Here is a 21,080-nt window from a genome sequence, read left to right on the forward strand (position 1 = left end):
TGCTTTGATATAGGTGTTTATTCCTATAATCCCCAAACTTAGTACTGCTTTTGCTGCATCCCATATGTTTTGGTATTTTTTTTTATTTCCATTTGTCAAGATATTTTTAATTTCCATTTTAATGTCTTTTTAAAAATTTCTTCTTTGGCCCATTGGTTGGTTAGGAACATGTTGTTTAATTTCCATATATTTGTGAGTTTTCTGAAATTTGTCTTATTATTGATTTCTAGTTTCATACCATTGTGGTCAGAAAAGATACTTGATATGATTTCAATCTTAAATTGTTAAGACTTGTTCTGTGGCCTAATATTTGATCAATCCTGGAGGATATTCCATGTGCCTCAGAGAAGAAATATATGCTCTTCAGCTGTTGGATAAAATGCTCATGTGTGTCTGTTAGGTCCATTTGATCTAAAGTATAGTTGAAGCCCAGTATTTCCTTATTGATTTTCTGTCTGGGTGATCTGTACATAGTTGTAAGTGGGGTATTGAAGTCCTCTACTTTTATTTTATTGCAGTCTGTCGCTCACTTCAGATTATTAATATTTGCTTTATATATTTAGGTTCTCTGACGTTGGGTGCAGATATATTTACAACATGTCTTCTTGATGTTATATCTTGGTATTATATTACCAACTGGCAATATAATATTGTTATATCTTCTTGATGAAATGGGCCCCTTATCACTATAAAATGACCTGCTTTATCTATCTCTTTTTGCAATTTTTGGCTTACTGTCTGTTTTACTTCAGTATAAGTATCCTCTGCTCTCTTTTGGTTTCCATTTGCATGAAATATCTTTTTCCATCTCATCACTTTTAATCCTTGTATATCCTTAAAGGGGAAGTGAATTTCTTATAGGCAGCATAAGTTAGGTCTTGTTTTTTTAATCATGTTTTTCAAGTTGAGATTTATGTATGTATTTTCAGAAGTCTGCAAATTCTTAATGAGATTCTCCATGAGAATTCTAAAATTTCATCTTCCCACTTATATATATATATTTTTTGAGACGGAATCTCGCTCTGTCGCCCGGGCTGGAGTGTAGTGGCACGATCTCAGCTCACTGCAACCTTTGCCTCCAGGTTCAAGCAATTCTCCTGCCTCAGCCTCCTGAGGAGCTGGGATTACAGGCGTGCACCACCACACCCGGCTAATTTTTGTATTTTTAGTAGAGATGGGGTTTCACCATGTTGGTCAGGCTGGTCTCGAACTCCTGACCTCAGGTGATCCAACCACCTTGGCCTCCCAAAGTGCTGGGATTACAGGCATGAGCCACTGCACCTGGCCAGGAAAGGTTTTATAGACATACCACAGCAACATTTGTTGATCTATTTCTGAGAAACCCACACACACCACGTTCTCCTGGGGGTCTAAAGAGTCCTCATGTGAGTTTCAGGCTCCTCCACCAACATCAAACTGAAGGGGCGTAGTTTATTTCCCGTTTTCTTAAAGTGATACACCCAGGACTGACTATAACATCAGAGATGTGATTTTAGCAGCAGAAGTCATCCTGGACCACCACTTCTCTTATTCATGGTATTGGCCTTCCGTTAATTCAGTCTAGTATCATATTTTCTCTTTCTCTCCTACTTTCTGTCTCTCAACTCAATGATCTTACTGGAATATTTTTTTGAGACAGAGTCTCAATCTGTTGCCCAGGCTGGAGTGCAGTGGCGCCATCTTGGCTCACTGCAACCTCCACCTTCTGGGTTCAAGTGATTCTCCTGCCTCAGCCTCCTGAGAAGCTGGGATTACAGTCATGCACCACCATGCCCAGCTAATTTTTGTATTTTTAATAGAGAAGGGGTTTCACCATGTTGGCCAGGCTGGTCTCAAACCCCTAACCTCAGGTGATCTGCCCGCCTTGGCCTCCCAAAGTGCTAGGATGACAGGCGTGAGCCATTTAAGCCTTTTAATTATTTTTCCACATGTTTCTGCACAGCCACATTTTCCCACTCACCTTTACAGACCCAAGTGCAGACGGTGCAGGTGCCCTCATTCCCATCTGTTCCGGTGCTTCCTTGGCCCTGTCCCTTGGACTCTCCATTCCCTTGAGTCTGATGTCAGTTCCACTCAGTGGGCATGACTTCTCTGTCTTCATCTTGTCTTGGATAAAAATTAAGACCAGGACGAGGCCCTCTCCTTCCCTGGTGACTTCATTTTTTGAGTACCCTGAGGGGACTGTCCAGGATGCCCATAGGATTGCCTGCCCAGCACTCCTTTCCCACTGTTTTTCCCCCTTTCCGTGTGATTGCAGTGCTAACAATGATTTTTTTTTTTTTTTTTTTTTTTTCTGACATGGAGTCTCGCTCTGTCGCCCAGGCTGGAGTGCAATGGCGCGATCTCGGCTCGCTGCAAGCTCCGCCTCCCGGGTTCATGCCATTCTCCTGCCTCAGCCTCCCGAGTAGCTGGGACTACAGGCGCCCGCCACTGCGCCCGGCTAAATTTTTGTATTTTTAGTAGAGACGGGGTTTCACCGTGTTAGCCAGGATGGTCTCGATCTCCTGACCTCGTGATCCGCCCTCCTCAGCCTCCCAAAGTGCTGGGATTACAGGCTTGAGCCACCACGCCCAGCCACAATGATTTTTTTATTTCAACTCAATTTTCTGGCCCCAGTTGATTAACCCAGGGATGGGACACCTATGGCAAGCTGGGCCAGTGAATCTTTTCCAGTCAATATTTGATCTTGGAAAAGGTAAAGTCCCACCAGTTTCTCCTTGGGTCCTTGCCTATGAGATATGCTGATGTCAATCACATTTCCCACTAAAGAAGTGGAAAAAGCCCAGTTGCAGAGGAAGAATCATAATCATGTAATGCGCCTTCTATCTGAATACTTACTGCGTGCCAGGCGCTGCTCTAAGTGTTGTAGGCGTGTTAATTCATTGCATCTTCACAGCCCTTGGAGGTAGGTTGATATTGCTATTATTATTTTTCCCAAATGTAAACACAAAAGCAGAGATAGAGAGTGTCCAGACATCATTCAAGCCTCTAGTTCTAATCATTCCTTGAGGCTCCAGCTGCTGCAGCTTCTAGGTCCTGTGAGACATTTGGGTCAGCTCACAATACATCTCTCTTCCCTCCCTCCCTTCCTTCCTTCCTTTACTTCCTTCCTTCCTTCCTCCCTTTCTCTCTCTCTCCCTCCCTCCCTCCCCCCCTTCTTTCTTTCTTTCTTTTTTTTTTTTGGATGCAGTGGTATGGTCTTGGCTCACTACAACTTCCCTCTCCCAGGTTCAAAATATTCTCTGCCTTTGCCTCCTAAGTAGCTGGAACTACGAGTGTGCGCCACCACATCTGGCTAATTTTTGTATTTTTAGTAAAGATAGAATTTTGCCATGTTGTCCAGGCTGGTCTCCAACTCCTGACCTCATGTGATTCACCCACCTCAGCCTCCCAAAGTGCCAGGATTACAGACATGAGCCACTGCGCCAGCCACACCTCCCTTTCTTTTGCTGAAGTTAGCTCCAGCAGATTTAATTTACAACCAAAATATTTCAGAATACAACTAAAGAATATATCAATCTAAATAATAATTAATAACTAATATTACTAGAATTCCAGAATTCAGCTTCTATATTTCCCTCATATGCACACACACAAAAAAATAAAGTATTTTGGGGCCAGGGACATTGGCTCATGCCTGTAATCCCAACACTTTGGGAGGCTGAGGCAGGTGGATCACCTGAGGTCAGGAGCTCAAGACCAGCCTGGCCAACATGGTGAAACACTGTCTCTACTAAAAACATAAAAAATTAGCCAGGCATGGTGGTGCATGCCTGTAATCCCAGCTACTCGGGAGGCTGAGGCAGGAGAATCGCTTGAACCCAGGAGGCAGAGGTTGCAGTGAGCCAAGATGACACCATTACACTCCAGCCTGGGCAACAAGAGTGAAACTCCATCTCAAAAAGAATAAATAAATAAAAATGAAATAAAGCATTTTTGTCAAATATTCAGAAGAAATCCAATTAGACCATATCTGCTATACTTTTTTGTTGCGACGTTGCGACAGACTCCACAAATATAAGAATAAAGTTGGAGTTTTCTCTGAAGACAGCACAATAAAGTTAATGTACACTTTTTAATGTGTGAGCTTAATAATTCATTTTTATCTGTTCTGCCATGGTGACAGCAAAAAAAAAAAAGATAAAACATTCATTTTTATAACAGAAGCTAATACATGAATATAATTTGTGTTTATACTATGTTTAAAATAGAACTGAGATTATCAACACAGTCTCAGGAAAGAGCAATTATTACTGACATTAAGAAGGGGGAAATTATTCAGAAAATATTAGAACAACATAAGAAGTTAAATAAATTTTTGTGTTTTTATATGTACCGTCACCTTATTACCATAATTATCAGTTGAAGGAGTAAAGAGTCAAAAAGATGCAAATAAGGAGAAGTGTTTGAACGAGATGACAAAACATCCAAGGCATTTAGACGGATGGTTTTCTTCATATTGCTTCTGCCTGCAGGTGTCTTCAAAAACACTACCCAGCCCACCTCCCGACTGCCAGCATTGTCATTTGCTTCTATAATGAAGAATTTAATGCCTTGTTTCGGACCGTGTCCAGTGTCATGAACCTCATGCCACACTATTTTCTTGGAGAAATTATTTTGGTAGATGACATGAGCAAAGTTGGTAAGATAGAACACTCATTATCTAATCTACTTTGTTGTTGTTGTTGTTGAGATTTCACTCTGCCACCCAGGCTGGAGTGCAGTGGTACCATCTCGGCTCACTGCAACCTCTGCCTCCTGGGTTCAAGCGATTCTCCTGCCTCAGCCTCCCGTGCAGCTGGGATTACAGGTGCATGCCACCATGCCTGGCTAATTTTTGTATTTTTAGTAGAGACGGGGTTTCACCATGTTGGTCAGGCTGGTCTCGAACTCCTGATCTCAAGTGATCTGTCCGCCTCAGCCTCCCAAAGTGCTGGGATTACAGGTGTGAGCCACGACGCCTGACCATCTAATCTACTTTGAAGGTAGTTCGCTCCCCATGGCACTTGAGTATTTTGTACAAAAAAATCTTTTTGGTGGGTATTGGGGCAGGCACTGCACTAGGGGCTCTTGGTATATGGTGGACATGTGAGACCTGGGCCCTGTACTTGGGCTCATGGCAGAGGGGTGGAGGGGCGGTGCTTCCATAAGGCAAACATAGGGGCACCGGCCACATCCTTGGAGATAACTTCAGGAAGAAGTGACATGTCAACTGAGGTCTGAATGATGAGTTGTAATGATCTAGGTGGAGAGGAAGGAAAAAGTGTTTTTGGTAGTTTAAGCAGCATCGTAAAGGCCCAGAGGTAAGAGAAGACATAGAGAGCTTGAAATACATGCTACCGTATTTTATGTAGTTTATGCATGAGTATAGAGTTGCAGGGGGGAGGTGGGCAAAACCAGAGTTATTAAAAGGGAACTCCCAGCCCAGCCTGGTGGCTCACACCTGCAATCCCAGCACTTTGGGAGGCCAAGGTGGGCAGATCCCTCGAGCTCAGGAGCTCCAGAGCAGCCTGGGCAACATGGCAAAACCCCATCACTTAAAAAAAGCGGGGCACGGGGGGTAACTGCTCATAAAGCGCATTATTTGAATTTTATCTTGAAGCTAGGAGGAGCTATAAAGGGCTTAATGCAGGAAAATGAGATGATCTAGGAATTCCATGAAAGAAGTGGAATCAGACCAACTGCAGTTAAGTGTGTATTCTTTCATGCTTACTGGTTTTAAAGAATTGTGATACTAGCACTAGTTAACTACACTTAGAATTGGAAATTACTCATCTAATTTACAATGGAGTACAAACCTTAGGCAAGCCAGGAGTACCAAAGCAATGATGTCAATATTAAGTAAGTTTCAGGCTGAAAGTCAACCCAATCCACTGTAAATGTGACCCACTATGAGCTCAGAAACAAAAAGATGAGGAGAAGCAGTAGGAAGAACAGGCAGAGGAAGAAACCGTCCCATGAGGTTCACCCTGCGGGGAAGTGACTCTAGGTGACTCCTGAATGTGACTCAAGTCACTGGCAGTTGTGTGGTGGAAATGTAGATGTTGGCCAGGCACCTATCGTAAATAACACTGTTTCTAAGGGGGTCACCAATGTCTGAGGGCACAGGACTGTCTATTTCTAGCCTTGTGCATGGGAAGAGTGTGGAGTGAGGGCCTGGCTTCCCTGCTGCCCCTGTGACCCACGCTGCCTCATCTGCCCAAAAGACTGAGCAGCATGTTTGGTAACTTGCTGGGCAAGAAGTCACCGGGAAAGCCACCAGCAGGGGACAGGGTGGGATAACCTGACAGATTGTGGAATTCTAACTTCTCACCCACAAGTACAAGAATGCTGCCATGGAGACACAGTGCCAGGAATGACCAGGGGACGGATACCTCCCCCAGCCTTTCAGAACCACATCATGAATTTGGAGACATAACTAGTGTCTTAGTCAGCTTGGCTGCTGTAACAAAATACCACAAACTGGGTGGTTTAAACAACAAACATTTATTTCTTAGAGTCCTGGAGGTTGGAAGTCCGAGATGAGGGTGCCAGCAGGATCGAGTTCTTAGAGTGGGCCCTCTTCCTGGGTGATAGACAGCCATCTTTTTGCTATGTCCTCATGTTGTGGGAAGAGAGCAAGCTAGCTCCATCACCCAATTATGCCTCTGCAAGGCCCCACCTGCAAATACCATCATACTGAGGGGTACTTTGAATTTTGGTGGGGACACAAACATACAGGCCGTAAGATCTGTCAACGTTCTCATACATTCATCATACATTGTGGTCCCCTTTATGAGAGACTAGTGGGTCGCTGCTGCCAACATGTGGGTGTGCTGCCCAACCAGACACCTCTGCTTCTCCTCCTCTATCTGAGCCTTTGACCCACACAGAGCCTTAAACACAGGACTAGGGTGTTCTAGGCTCTGATGGAGCTCAGGTTGACACCTTCCTCCTTTAATTCACAGTGACTTCATCATGGGTTTAAGGACAATTTCTTCAACAAAACCCTGTCTTTCCCAGCTGACACCTATAGGTATGGCCGATAGACTCCTCAGCTTGGGGGAGCAGGGCCAGGGGCCCAGGGAACTGCCCCCACTGAGCTACACAAATGGCCTGTCCATGACCTGCTGCCATCCACTTTCCCATAGTCCTGGTCCCTCTAGACTGCAAGCCAACAACGTGACCATCTTCTGAAAAACCCGTACCCTCCACTTCATGTCAGTGACTGCTGCTGCCTCAACTGCCTTTATCTCCTCCAGGGCCTGGCTCATGGCGTCCCACTTCTCCCTCCTCCTGCCGCCTCCTACATCCTGGATGTGAGTGAGGTGTCTGGAGATCTTTGAGCTGAGATGCTGCCCAGGCCTGCAAGTGCAGCTGTGCAGCCTGTATCCCTGCCTCTTTCTAAAAACAAGGAAGAAGATCCCTCCTTCTGCTGGGATTACCATGAACCTGTTCCTGTTCAACCTGCCCCTGACCCAGATTGCTGGGACTTAGGAATTTAGACCTCTGAGGTACCTGCATCCATCTCACCTGGTCCCAGCCTCCTTTATCATCATTGTATTTACCTCCAAATATTAAGTGACTATGGGGTGCCAGGCTCTGTGCTGGGTGATATATTTCTTCTTCCTCATACCAGAGTACTGCCGGGAACATGATGGTCATCCCTTCTCTCAGCTGAGGAAACTAAGACTCTCGTGGTTCGATAACTTTCCCAAGAGCTACTGAAAAATTAGAAGCACAGATAGTAGCAAACCCAGATTGCACCAAAGCTCTATAATGCATGCTTTTTCTATTAAAATGTTAATAGTGATTTACTAAAATAGAGTTATTTCACTAGAACCATAGAATAATATTTACAGGGCCAGGCGTGGTGGCTCACACCTATAATCCCAGAACTTTGGGAGACCAAGATGGGAGGATCCCTTGAGGCCAGGAGTTCAAGACCAGCCTGGGCAATGTAGCAAGACCCTATTGCTACAAAATATTTAAAAATTAGCCAGGTGTTGTGGTGCACACCTGTAGTCCCAGCTACTCAGGACGTTGAGGCATGAGGATTGCTTGATCCTGGGAGGTCAAGGCTGCAGTGAGCTATGATCATGCCACTGCACTCCAACGTTGGTAACAGAATGAGGCCCTGTCTCAACAAAAACGAAACAAAAAGAAAAATATTTACAGTTGATTTTGATAATGAATCACTTGTGTTTCTCTCCCTTAAATGGGATAAAAATTCTATCTTTTTTTTTTTTTTTTGAGACAGGGTTTTGCTCTTGTTGCCCAGGCTAGAGTGCAATGGGGCCATCTCGGCTCACTGCAACCTCTGCCTCCCAGGTTCAAGCAATTCTCTTGCCTCAGCCCCGAGTACCTGGGATTACAGGTGCCCACCACTATGCCCGGCTAATTTTTGTATTTTTAGTAGAGAGGGGGGGTTTTACCATGTTGGCCAGGCTGGTCTCGAACTCCTGACCTCAAGTGATCTGCCCGCCTCGGCCTCCCAAAGTGCTGGGATTACAGGCGTGAGACACCACACCTGGCCCCAAAATTCTCTTTTAAAGTTAGAACTTCTGTGGAATAGCATGGATTTTAGGAATAAGTCATAATGATGATACACTGTTTCAATTTCTGTAGTTGCTGTTTATACATTCTCATATGTTGAATATTTTTCCAGATGATTTGAAAGAAAAACTAGACTATCACCTGGAAACTTTTCGGGGAAAGGTTAAAATAATAAGAAACAAAAAGAGAGAGGGGCTGATTCGAGCAAGGCTGATTGGAGCTTCTCATGCTTCAGGTAGGAACATTCCTGGGGACAAGAGCCAGTGACGGCGTCACAGAGATCTTCCCTTCTGAGCGGGACTCCTCTGCAGGGAGACCTTCTGTGTCTCTGTCTGCTTCATCAGAAGAGTGGAAATCTATTCCAGCCATATGAGCCTTTAATCTTCTTTTGCCTCTGAAAGTGTTCTGCTTTGAAATGTCAATTTGCTATTTTGGGTTGAAGATATTCTTTCGCAGGGACGTTAATGTCAGCCCCTCTCACAGGCTGAGTTCCCCAGTACAAACTCTGAAATGGAGTTTCAACCACAGGGGACCCACTGGGAGCCACAGGAGTGAGGAGAGCAAGACTGGGGGTGGGGTGGGCGAGAGGGAGCTGCAGCGCTCATCCACGGGGACCTCTGAAGCCAGGACCCCACAATGAAATAAGAGAAGGAGTTTATGGGGCAAGAGATAGGAGAACAGAAGAAAAAGTGTGAGCTGATGCTTCTGACCCAACACACGTGGAGGAGGACAGAGAAGGAAGGAAGTTTACCTTGAAGCGCTTCAGACAAGGTGCAGGTCTCAGAAAGGCTCAGTGGGCTAGGGGGAGCCCCATTGCAAAGGCTGCCCATTAGGGAGACCTGCAATGGGACCGGGTGGCGCATCTCCACTTCCTCCCCACCACCACCCACACACTGTGCTTGGTCATTGGGTGGCAGCACCCTGGGAATGGCATGACCTTGACATGAGCTTCAGTAGATCCGAAAACTTTGGCAGTGGGAAGCACTCAAATCCGTCCCCTGCAGCAGGTTCTTGCGAAGGGACATCTGAGCAGCACACTCCCAGGGCTGCCCCAAGAGCCATTCAGAGGGATCCCAGTTCCAGGTAAGGGGACCAGGCATGGACCAGTCATTGGATATGAACACTGCCCTCCCCTGGGGGCAGGTATGACCCTGGTAGCCATGGCTGGCCAAGGGCAGCTTCTGGGGAGGGACTTTGTTGTGAACCATTGGCTGTCAACGCTGCTGGGCGGCTGAGTCCCAGGAGCATCTGAGCAGCTTGCTAGAGGGCCCAAGCCTCCTACGATCACGCCTCCTGCCGCATGTAGGGGAATGTTGGCAGAACACCGAGCTGGAACCACGGGAGGCGAATCATTTGTAAGGGCATTCCTCAGGCTGCATTGCAAGCTGATGAAATGTCCCTGCTCCTTAGCAGGAAACACCTCCTTAAGGAATGGAAGGACAAAAGAAAAAAAGCAAAATTGGACTCTCTTTTTCCATGTTGCCCTGATCAGTGGACACATTCTCTTATTTAACTGCAAAGATAATACACGTTCATTGTCCAAAACCCAAGAGAAACCAAACACAATATGGAGTGCATCTTTTCAGACCCGCGTTTTTATGCATTTATAGATATATACATATATATGCACGTGTATATACACAGGGTTAAGGATTTTTATTTATTTTAATTTTTTTTTTTTTTTTGAGACAGTTTCCCTCTGTCACCCAGGCTGGACTGCAATGGCACAATCTGTAACCTCCTCCCACTGGGCTCAAGCAATTCTCCTGCCTCAGCCTCTCAAGTAGCTGGGATTACAGGTGCCCGCCACTATGCCGGCTAATTTTTGTACTTCTAGTAGAGACGGGGTTTTGCCATGTTGGCCAGGCTGCTCTTTAACTCCTGGCCTCAAGTGATCTGCCCACCTCAGCTTCCCACAGTTCTGAGATTACTGGCGTGAGCCACCACGACTGGCCTGGGATTTTTAAATACATGGAATCATACTATCTATACTGTCCTGAGACTTACTCTTTTATTTTTAATTTTTTGGAACTTTTCCCATGACAGTACTTAAGAGTTACTTCAGTTTTGAATTGCTGTGTTGTATGATATTTCATACGGATTTTATTTTTTCTCTTTTTTTTTTTTTTTAGACAGTCTCACTCTGTCACCCAGGATGGAGTGCAGTGGTGTGATCTCAGCTCACTGCAACCTCCATCTCCCAGGTTTAAGTGATTCTCCTGCCTCGGCCTCCCCCAAGAGCTGGGATTATAGGTGGGCGCCACCACACCCAGCTAATTTTTTTGTATTTTTAGTAGAGACGGGGTTTTGCCATGTTGGTCAAACTGGTCTCTAACTCCTGACCTCAAATGATCTGCCCACCTCGGCCTCCCAAAGTGTTGAGATTACAAGTGTGAGCCACTGCGCCCAGCCCATATGGATTTTATAATTGATTGTCATAACTTGTTTGGCCATTTCTGAATAGGTTATTTTTCTTTTTTACTATTACCTAAAAAATGCAGCAGTTACAATTCATGAACATATATCTTTGTGTGATTCATTGTGCCTGTAAGATAAATTCCTAAAAGCAGAATTGCTGGGAAGAAGGGAATTTTTATTTTAAATTTTGAAAGATAATGCCAAATCGTCCTTGAAAAGTTTCACCAATTAACAATCTCATCACACAGATAAATTGCCCTTTCTCTGCAGCCAGAGATGAATATGGCCCGTCTTTTTAATGTTTGCCACAGTTGGCCAAAAAATAGGCTACCTTTTCTTTTCTCGGTATTACCAGCCATCGAATTTTTTCATATTTTCATAGAATGCTTACAGATCATTTTTCTGTCGATTTATCTGTTCATATTCTTTGCCAATGTTTCTAATGTGTTGTTTGTCTTTTTGTTATTGATTCAAACATGGCCTTATAACAGAAGTTCTATATTATGAACACTGAGAATATCGGTCCTCAGGCTAGAGCCTATCTTTTCTTCTCCTCTGGGGGTGTCTTGTCTTGAGCAGAATTTTATTTATTTATTTATTTATTTTGAGACAGGGTCTCACTCTGTTGCCCAGGCTGGAGTGCAGTGGTGCAATCTCGGCTCACTGCAACCTCCGCCTCCCGGGTTCAAGTGATTTTTGTGCCTCAGCCTCCTGAGTAGCTGGGATTACAGGTGCCTGCCACCTCACCCAGCTAATATTTTGTATTTTTAGTACAGAAGGGGTTTCACCATATTGGCCAGGCTAGTCTCGAACTCTTGGCCTCAAGTGGTCTACCTGCCTCGGCCTCCTGAAGTGTTGGGATTACAGGCATGAGCCATTGTGCCTGGCTAGAAATTTTTAAGTCTTTAAGTTCACCAGAAAGCCCACTTCACTGGCTAACACAGTGAAACCCCTTCTCTACTAAAAATACAAAAAAATTAGCCGGGCATGGTGGCGGGCACCTGTAGTCCCAGCTACTCGGGAGGCTGAGGCAGGAGAATGGCGAGAACACGGGAGGCAGAGCTTGCAGTGAGCCGAGATTGCGCCACTGCACTCCAGTCTGGGCGACAGAGTGAGACTCCATCTCAAAAAAAAAAAAAAAAAGAGCCCACTTCCTCTTGCTGGGCACAGGGCTAGACTGAACTTCCTAGCCTCTCTTCAATAGGAATAGCCTTGTGACTAAGTTTTAGCCATGGGATGTGAGTGCAAGTAACATGTACCATTTCCCGACCAAGGCTCTTAGGAAGCTGGTCTGTCCCCTCCACACTCATTTCCTGTTCTGGCTGACTGGGGCCAAGATGACTAAGTGACTTTGGAGGCTCTGGGTTGAAGAGCCTCTGCCAGCCTGCATCCCTGAATGACCACATGGAGGGCTTCCCTCAATCAGGAGCACCCGCCTTGGATGGCTAAATGCGTAGAAATAAACTTCTATTGCATTTGAGCCATTATCATTTTGGAATCTTATTATTATAATAGTAGCTAGCTTTAACACAATAAAAAACAAACATATCAATATTTTTCCTTTATGATTTTTGGGTTTTGTCTCCTGTTCAAAAAATTCTTCCTTACCCTGCGATCATGATGATACTGTTCTTTTTGTTGTTGTTGTTGTTGTTGTTGAGATGGAGTCTCGCTCTGTCGCCCAGGCTGGAGTGCAATGGCGTCATCTCGGCTCACTGCAACCTCCACCTCCCAGGTTCAAGTGATCCTCCTGCCTCAGCCTCCCGAGTAATTGGGATTACAAGCACCCACCACCACACCCGGCTAGTTTTTGTATTTTTAGTAGAGACGGGGTTTCGCCATGTTGGTCAGGCTGGTCTCAAATTCCTGACCTCAGGTGATCTGCCTGCCTCAGCCTCATAGTGCCGGGATTACAGGCATGAGCCACTGCGCACGGCCTGATACTCTTCTTTAGTTTCTTCCTCATGTAAAAAAAAAATTGATTTTTACATTAAACTTTGAGTCTACCTGGAACTGTTTGTTCTGCGAATGGCGTAAGTTAAGAATGTAATGTAATTTTTTCAGAATGAGTAGCCAGTTTTCCCCACACCATTCATTGAATAGTCCACCATTTCTTCATTGGTTGCAATGCTATTTTTATCATTTTATCAAATGTCTATGTATTCCTGGGTCTATTTCCAGCATCTCTCTTCTGCTCTATGATGGTATTTTTGTATTTCTAGGCTAATCACGCTGTCTCTTGATTAGTACAGCTTGATAAGAAGTTTTTATATCTTCTTATTTTCTTGATAAGAAGATTTGTAGGACAAATCTTTCCACTTCATTCTGCAAGTGTCTTAGCTAGGATTGTCTTATCAAGTTCCAGGAAAAACGTGTTGAGATTTTCGCTGGAATTGTATAGAGATGATAGATTAAAATGGGAAAGAATTTACATCTTTTTGATGATAAATGTCCCCACCCATGGACATTTATTCAGATCTGCTTTTATATTCGTTTGGTGTTTTGTCATTTGCTCTATGGATATTATGTGCAAAGATTTATTTCTGTTTATCTTGATTTTTTGGTTGTTGTTTTAAAAATTGTGATTTGGGACCTTCTTGTTATATTTTTAAATTATTACTGGTACATAGGAATGGGATCTTTTGGTATATTTGATCTTGTAAATAGAAACCTCAGTAAACTCTTAGTCGTTAGTGGTTGGTGGGTAGAGTCGCTTGCATTTTCTATCACCTGAAGGTAATTTTCCTTCTACCTGTAATGTTGATTAGAAGTGGCGGTAGCAGGCATCTTTTCTGCTTTTGACTTTCATGGGAATAATTCTGACTTATCATTTAGTTACTATGTTGATGTGTATTAGTTTCCTAGGACTGTTATAATGAAGTAGCACAAACAGGTGGCTTAAAACAACAGAAATTCATTTTTTCCCAGTTCTAGAGGCCAGAAGTCCAAAATCAAGGTGTGAGCAGGACCTCACTCCTTCTGAGACCTGCGGGGGAGGCTCCTTCCCTGCCTCTTCAGCTTCTGGCCATGGCTGCCAGTCCCGAACTGCAGCGGCGTCACCCTCGGCTCCGCCTCTCTGTTCACAGGCGTCCTCCCTGTGTGTCTGTGTCTGTGTCTTTGTCTCCCCCAACCGAATCTCAGAAGGACTCCAGTCACGTTGAATGAAGGGCTCGCTCTACCCCAGTATGACCTCATCGCATCTGCAAAGACTCTGTTTCCAGATAAAGACACACTTTGAGGTTCCTGGGTTAGGACTTGAAAATATCGTTTTGGGGAACACAGTTCAACCCGTAGCACTACGGTCTGGATTGTTTTTGTTTAAAAGGGGAGTCTTATTTTTTTTATTTTGAAAATTTTCAAACCCACATAATACCCATAGAAACGCTCCCCTAGAGTCACTAGGTGTAGATGTAAATATCTCACAACACCCACTTCACACACGTGCTCTCCGCCCCTTCTCACCCCCGGCACACGCATCGCATCAGTGTTCAAAAGTAAGATGCGGACTGGACACGATGGCTCATGCCTAGAATCCCGGCACTTTGAGAGGTCGAGGCGGGCGGATCACCTGAGGTCGGGAGTTCGAGACCAGTCTGACCAACAGGGAGAACCCCCATCTCCACTAAAAATACAAAAACTAGCCAGGTATGGTGGCACATGCATGTAATCCCAGCTACTCAGGAGGCTGAGGCAGGAGAATTGCTTGAACCCAGCAGGTGGAGGCTGCAGTGAGCCAAGATCACCCCATTGCACTCCAGCCTGGGCAACAGAGTGAGACCATGTCTCAAAAAAAAAAAAAAGTAAGATGTGTTTATGATTTTCTTTGTTTGTACTGTGTTCTTATACTTTTCACTTTACCAGACTCATAGAACAAATTGTATGGTTTTTCTTTTTTTCTAAAAATTTACATAAGACAGAGATTGACTGTGTGTGGGAACTCGCAGAGAACTGGCCAATAAACTGCCCAGGCACTGGTGTCTTTTTTGGTTTCCTCTTTAATCTACATTGTTTTCTTTTTTTTAGGAGTGATTTTGAAAGTTTCCAAACAATTTTCAGAGATTTTTAAAATTATTTGTTAATTATTTATTACTAAACTGTATTGTGGTCAGAAATTTGAAATTTCTGTTGTGGCTTAAGCTAGGTCAGTTTTTCACAATGTCTGTGTGTATTTTATACTTTTTTTCTTTCTGAGACAGGATCTCTCTCTGTCACCCACGCTGGAGTGCAGTGGAGTATCGAAGCTCACTGCAGCCTCGAACTCCTGGTGTCAAGTGATCCTCCCACCTTAGCCTCTCAAATGTTGGAATTGCAAGCATGAGTCACCACACCTGGCCTATTTTTTTAATTTTTGGTAGAGATGTGGTCTCACTGTCCTGCCCAGGCTGGTCTCAAACTCCTGGTCTCAAGCAACATCCTCCCATCTTAACCTCTCAAAGTGCTGGGATTACAGGCATGAGCCACCACACATGGCTCTTCTATGTGTATTTTCAAAGAGTGTATATTTTTTCTTTTTGGTTATAGGTTCTGTGTGTGTATATATATATAATTTTGTTCATATCTTTGATGATGGAATTCAATTTTATTTCTAAGTTTCTTAGAGTTGTACTGAAACCTTCAGCTATGACTGTGGATGTGTGCACCTACTTTTCCTGGCCCTTTGCCAGCACTTGCCATCTCTCAGCCTGTCTGTTCCCCACACCCCCAAGTGATGTAGGTGGCTGCCTGAGCCAGGCGTGCTCCTGAGTCACAAGTATGGGATCCTGTTGTGTGGGCAGGTGAGGCAGCAGCCAGTGGCCCTTCCTTAACGTATTTATCCCTCTGGGACTTATCTCTTGCCAACTGTGTGCTACCCATGCACATTTATTCTTTTCTTTTTTTTCTTTTTTATCAACTCTATTGAGATGCAAACTGTACCTACTGAGCCTGGAGACGGGTTTTCACGTGATGTTCATGTGCGCACACTCCTTTGGAGCCAGGTCATCTTCCTGGGAGCTATTTGCATTATTACAAAGCGACGCTGTCTCTCCAGTAGGGCCTGCCGTGATGTGCTCCCTGCTTTCCCTGACCTTTCCCTTCCTTCCTCCCTCACCCACCCACCAGCTGCACGGGCCTTCCTGCTTCTCTCCCAGCCTGCCAAGCCTCATCCTATCTCAGAGCCTCTGCACGTGATTGGCTTCCCCTGGAACGTTCTTCTCTCAGGCATCTGCATGACCTGTTATCTTACTTTGTTCAGTTCTCTGATCAAATGCCACTTTATCACCATAGTCTTTCAAACCACCCCATATTAAATAGCAGACCCCTATCCCTCTCTATCATCACCCTTACCCCCAATTTTGTTTTCTTTTTTCTTTTTTTTGACGGAGTCTCGTTCTGTCCCCCAGGCTGGAGTGCAGTGGCATGATCTCGGCTCACTGCAAGCTCTGCCTCCCGGGTTCACACCATTCTCCTGCCTCAGCTCCCAAGCAGCTGGGACTACAGGTGCCTACCACCACGCCCAGCTAATTTTTTGTATTTTTAGTAGAGACGGGGTTTCACCGTGTTAGCCAGGATGGTCTTGATCTCCTGATCTCATGATCTGCCTGCCTCGGCCTCCCAAAGTGCTGGGATTACAGGCGTGAACCACCACGCCCGGCCTCCCCCATTTCTTTCTCTTCATAATTCTCATCACTATCTGTCCATTTCTATGGGCCGGTGGTGCTGTCCACGTGGCTGTTGAAGTCTCCCACAGATTGCAGGAGCTGAGGTGGACAGCCGGCGGTGAATGCTGTGCCGTACCTGCAGGGCATGAAGGAAACCGCCTGAGATGCAGGCAGATAGATAACCCCACAGAGGAGAAGGAGAAGGCAGGGGTTTTGCAAAGTGAAGAAGAAAGAGAATGTTACAATCAGATGGCTTGAGTCTAAAGAAATCTACAATCAGTTGGTATGAATTTTTTTTTTTTTTTTTTTTTTTTTTTTGCATGGGAGCGGAAGTGTCATGGTTTGGAGGCAAACATGGGTGATGATTAAACCATGGATAGTGATGAAATGCTAGTGTTGCTTCTGGATGCGGGGTTCATGCAGTTTGAGAGAAGGAGTTTTTTTTTCTTCTATCAGCAACATTGCAGGGAAGCAGTGTCTTCAAGGGAGAATTAGACAAGTCACTCTTCTGAGCCTCAGCCTGATAATCCAAATATGGGAATGATGCCATCGAACTAACATGGCTGTTACAATGATCAGATAAGGACATCACCTACACTTTTTTTGGCATTATGTACTAAATAAATGCTTATTATACAGCAATTAGTACAAATAAATAATTAAAACATAAACATTGAATTTTATGCTTCAAAATGATGAAATACATAAAATTAAAAGAAATACAGGGTAAAAATAATAAAATACAAAATATTAATGATGAAAAGGCTCTCAGAGGTTTTAGAACTCATCAGCCTTTTATCCCAGTTAAAGAAGCTAAGCTCCCGAAAGATTAGAGACTGGCTCTAGGTCACGTTACTCCAGGCTCAAACCCAGGAATTCTGATGCCATCTCAGTAGACAGCATCATCCCACCACCAGATTATGAGGATGTAGCATACAAACAAAATTTAGGATATTTAATAGTATAGTTGCTTTGATTTCTTTTTACAAAATCCAAATGGCTAGGTTTAACAGATTTATAGTGAGTTAAATAGAAATGCTTATGTATTTTACAAAAACTGGTCATACGCTTAAGCACAGATTCTCTGTAAATCCCCTGACACAGATTTTGCACACCACATTCTTTTTTTTAAATTTTATTTTATTATTATTATACTTTAAGTTTTAGGGTACATGTGCACAATGTGCAGGTTAGTTACATATGCATACATGTGCCATGCTGGTGTGCTGCACCCATTAACTCGTCATTTAGCATTAGGTATATCTCCTAATGCTATCCCTCCCCCCTCCCCCCACCCCACAACAGTCCCCAGAGTGTGATGTTCCCCTTGCACACCACATTCTTAAACATCAATACCAAAAAATTGGAAAGATACAGCAATAACAGGCTGGGTGCCGTGGCTCACGCCTGTAATCCCAGTGCTTTGGGAGGCTGAGGCGGGAGGATTGCTTGAGGCCAGGAGTTTGAGACCAGCCTGGGAAACATGAGAAGACCTCATTTCTACAGAAATAAATGAACAAATAAAAATTAGCTAGGCGTGGTGGCCCGTGCCTGTAATCCTATTTATTTGGGAGGGCGAGGCAGGAGGATCGCTCGAGCCCAGGAGCTCAAGGTTACAGTGAGCTATGACTGTGCCACTGCGCTCTAGACAGAGCAACACATCACAACCTCATCTCACAAAACAAAACAAGATACAGCAATAACATAACGTGTAGGTAAAAAAAAAAAAGAAAAAATATTTTTAAGATTTTAAAAATGCTTGGTTGTAGAGACCAAACTGAGAATTTTAATGTGATGTAAAATAAATTATATATAATGAGTTATGTTTAAGGGTGAAAATATGGACACTAACCAAAGAACGAAAATAAATACAAAACAGAGAAAAACAGGAAATACTGTGAAATTGATACATATGCTATTTGTTGCTTTTCAAAAAACAAGTTAACAAACATTGCAATCCACAATCCCTAGAGAAATGGTGCAAATAGACTACGACAGGAGAGCAGAAAATAAGCTTCTACACAGGGTAAGATGGAGAACGTAGCTCCCAACTCCAAACTTTAGGGAGCAATGGAATTGTTTAGAATATTTCCACAAATACTCTTTGGAAGCAAGTAGGGGAAGAATTCCTCTATCAGGCAGGCTTGACCTCATGCCCTTTACTCATCGCAAGCACTAAAGAGAATCTGATGAATGTCTGGTAGGTCATCTAGCACATGAATGATAGGCCATCTCTAAAAACAATAAATAGCACGGTCCTTCCCGAAACTCTCAAAGGCGGCAGAAGTAGAGCGACCGTCCTTTCCTAGCAACAAACTTTAGGTTCCCACAAAATATTCCTGTGAAGGAGAGAAATCAGCTGAAGAGGGACCCTCACTACTACTTTGCTCTCCTTACAGGATGTAAATTTCCCCTGTTAAATACTTTATGATGAGTGAAAATAAAATCTCATTGAAATGTAGGTGCTAGGTGGCCTGTTCCCACGTTTTTAACTTAAATCAGCATTCAGTAATACCCCATATTAATTTTGCATAAAGTATAATTTTAAATTATTTTGCAATTTTTAATATTGCATTTATGGTCTTTCTGGGTCATTAGAATCCTCAAAGTTGCAAATATTTAAATCTTTCAATATTAAGGGTACAAGTGTCCACTATATACAGTAAAGAGATACCACAAATCTGTATGGGAAAAAAGACTTTTAAAATGTTTTTGTTGCAGTTGTTGTTTAATGCCACTTAAACAATTAGCCATTTGGGAAAATTTTAGGTCTTTATTTCATACCATAACCCAAATAAATTATAACTGGATTAATGTTAATTTTATTTTAAAAAATCAAACCATAGCCAGGTGTGGTGGCTCATGCTTGTAATCCTAGCGCTTTAGGAGGCCAAGGCAAGAGGATTGCTTGAGGCCAGGAGTTCTAAGACCAGCCTGACAACACAGTGAGACACCATCTCTACAAAAATTTTTGTTAAAAAAAGTAGGTGAGTGTGTTGGTGCACACCTGTAGTCCTAGCTACTCAGGAGGCTGAGGCAAGAGGATCGCTTGAGTCCAGGAGTTGGAGGTTATAGTGAGCTATAATAGCGCCACTCCACTCCAACCTGGGCAACAGAGTGAGACTGTCTCTGTAAAAACATCATCATCATAAACTTCTTAAGGGATAATTTAAAAATATAAAAACATAGATTAATACTTGCCTGTTTTATGAATAAAGAAATTTCAAAGCTTAAAACCAATGGAAAAGGTGCTTTAAAAAGTCTATTTTTTTAAAAAAAATGTAAAATTGCTGCAAATAAAAAAATAATAAAATTAAATAACAGTAGGCTGGGGAAATATAACAAGACTAAAAGTTAATATTTTTAGTATGTAAAATGTACATTTAAAATCCATTAAAAATACAACTCCAAGCTGGGCATGGTGGCTCATGCCCATAATCCCAGCACTTTGGAAGGCTGAGGCAGGTGGATCATTTGAAGTCAGAAGTTTGAGACCAGCGTGGCCAACAAGGTGAAACCCCATCTCCACTAAAAATACAAAAATTAGCTGGACATGTTGGCAGGTGCCTGTAATCCCAGCTACTTGGGAGGCTGAAGCAGGACAATTGCTTGAAGCCGGGAGGTGAATGTTGCAGTGAGCTGAGATCATGCTACTGCACTCCAGCCTGGGTGACAGAGCAAGACTCTATCTAAAAAAAAAAAAAAAAAAAAAAAAAAACTACTCCGATAGGCAAAGTACACGACAATTTCATTTACAAATGGCTAATCATGTGGAAAATTCAACCTCACCAGCGACTAAAAAAAAATTAACCAGATTTTTTTAAATTGAGGCACGATTAACATAAAACTGATCATTTAAAAATGAACAATTAAGTAGCATTTCGCACCTTCACAATGTTGTACAGCCATGACCTCTATCTCCAAAACATTTTCATTACCTGAAAAGAAAGTCTTTTAGCCATTAAGCAGCTTCCTTCCCTCCAGTCCCTGGCAACCACCAATCTGTGTTCTGTCTCTTTCTAGATATTTCATATCAACGGAATCATACAATATGTAACTTTTTGTGTCGGGCTTCTTTCACTTAGTATATTTTTGAGGTTCATCCACATGGTGGATGTGTCAGTGCTTCCTTTTTTATGGTTGAATAATATTCCATTCTGTGATACACCACAGTTTGTTTCTCCATTCATCCATTGATGGGCATTTGGGCTGTTTCCCTCTTTTGGCTGTTGTCAACAGTACTGCTGTGACCATGCACATACATACATTTGTTTGAATTCTTTTGGGCATGTTCCTAGGAATAGAATTGCTGGGTCTTATGGTAATTCCAGGTTTAATTTTTTGAGGAGCTGCCAAGCTCTTTTCTTCAGTGGCTGCACCATTTACACTCCCACCAGCAATGTGTAAGAGTTCAAATTTCTCCATATCCCTGCCAAAACTTATTTTTCATTTTTCAAGTTCTTGTCATCCTAGTGGAAGTGAAGTGGT

The 21,080-nt window shown here is 43.4% G+C and overlaps 1 protein-coding gene across 1 annotated transcript in view; it reads left to right on the forward strand.

Annotated features, from left to right (window-relative positions):
- Nucleotides 1-21,080, forward strand: part of GALNTL5 (polypeptide N-acetylgalactosaminyltransferase like 5) — a 60,734-nt gene that overhangs the window by 19,282 nt on the left and 20,372 nt on the right. The window contains 2 exon segments of the mRNA XM_055392451.2: nucleotides 4,476-4,642; nucleotides 8,648-8,770. Of these exon segments, the coding sequence (XP_055248426.1) occupies nucleotides 4,476-4,642; nucleotides 8,648-8,770 (290 nt within the window).

Source organism: Gorilla gorilla, chromosome 6 (assembly GCF_029281585.2).
Source record: "Gorilla gorilla gorilla isolate KB3781 chromosome 6, NHGRI_mGorGor1-v2.1_pri, whole genome shotgun sequence".
NCBI lineage: Eukaryota > Metazoa > Chordata > Mammalia > Primates > Hominidae > Gorilla > Gorilla gorilla.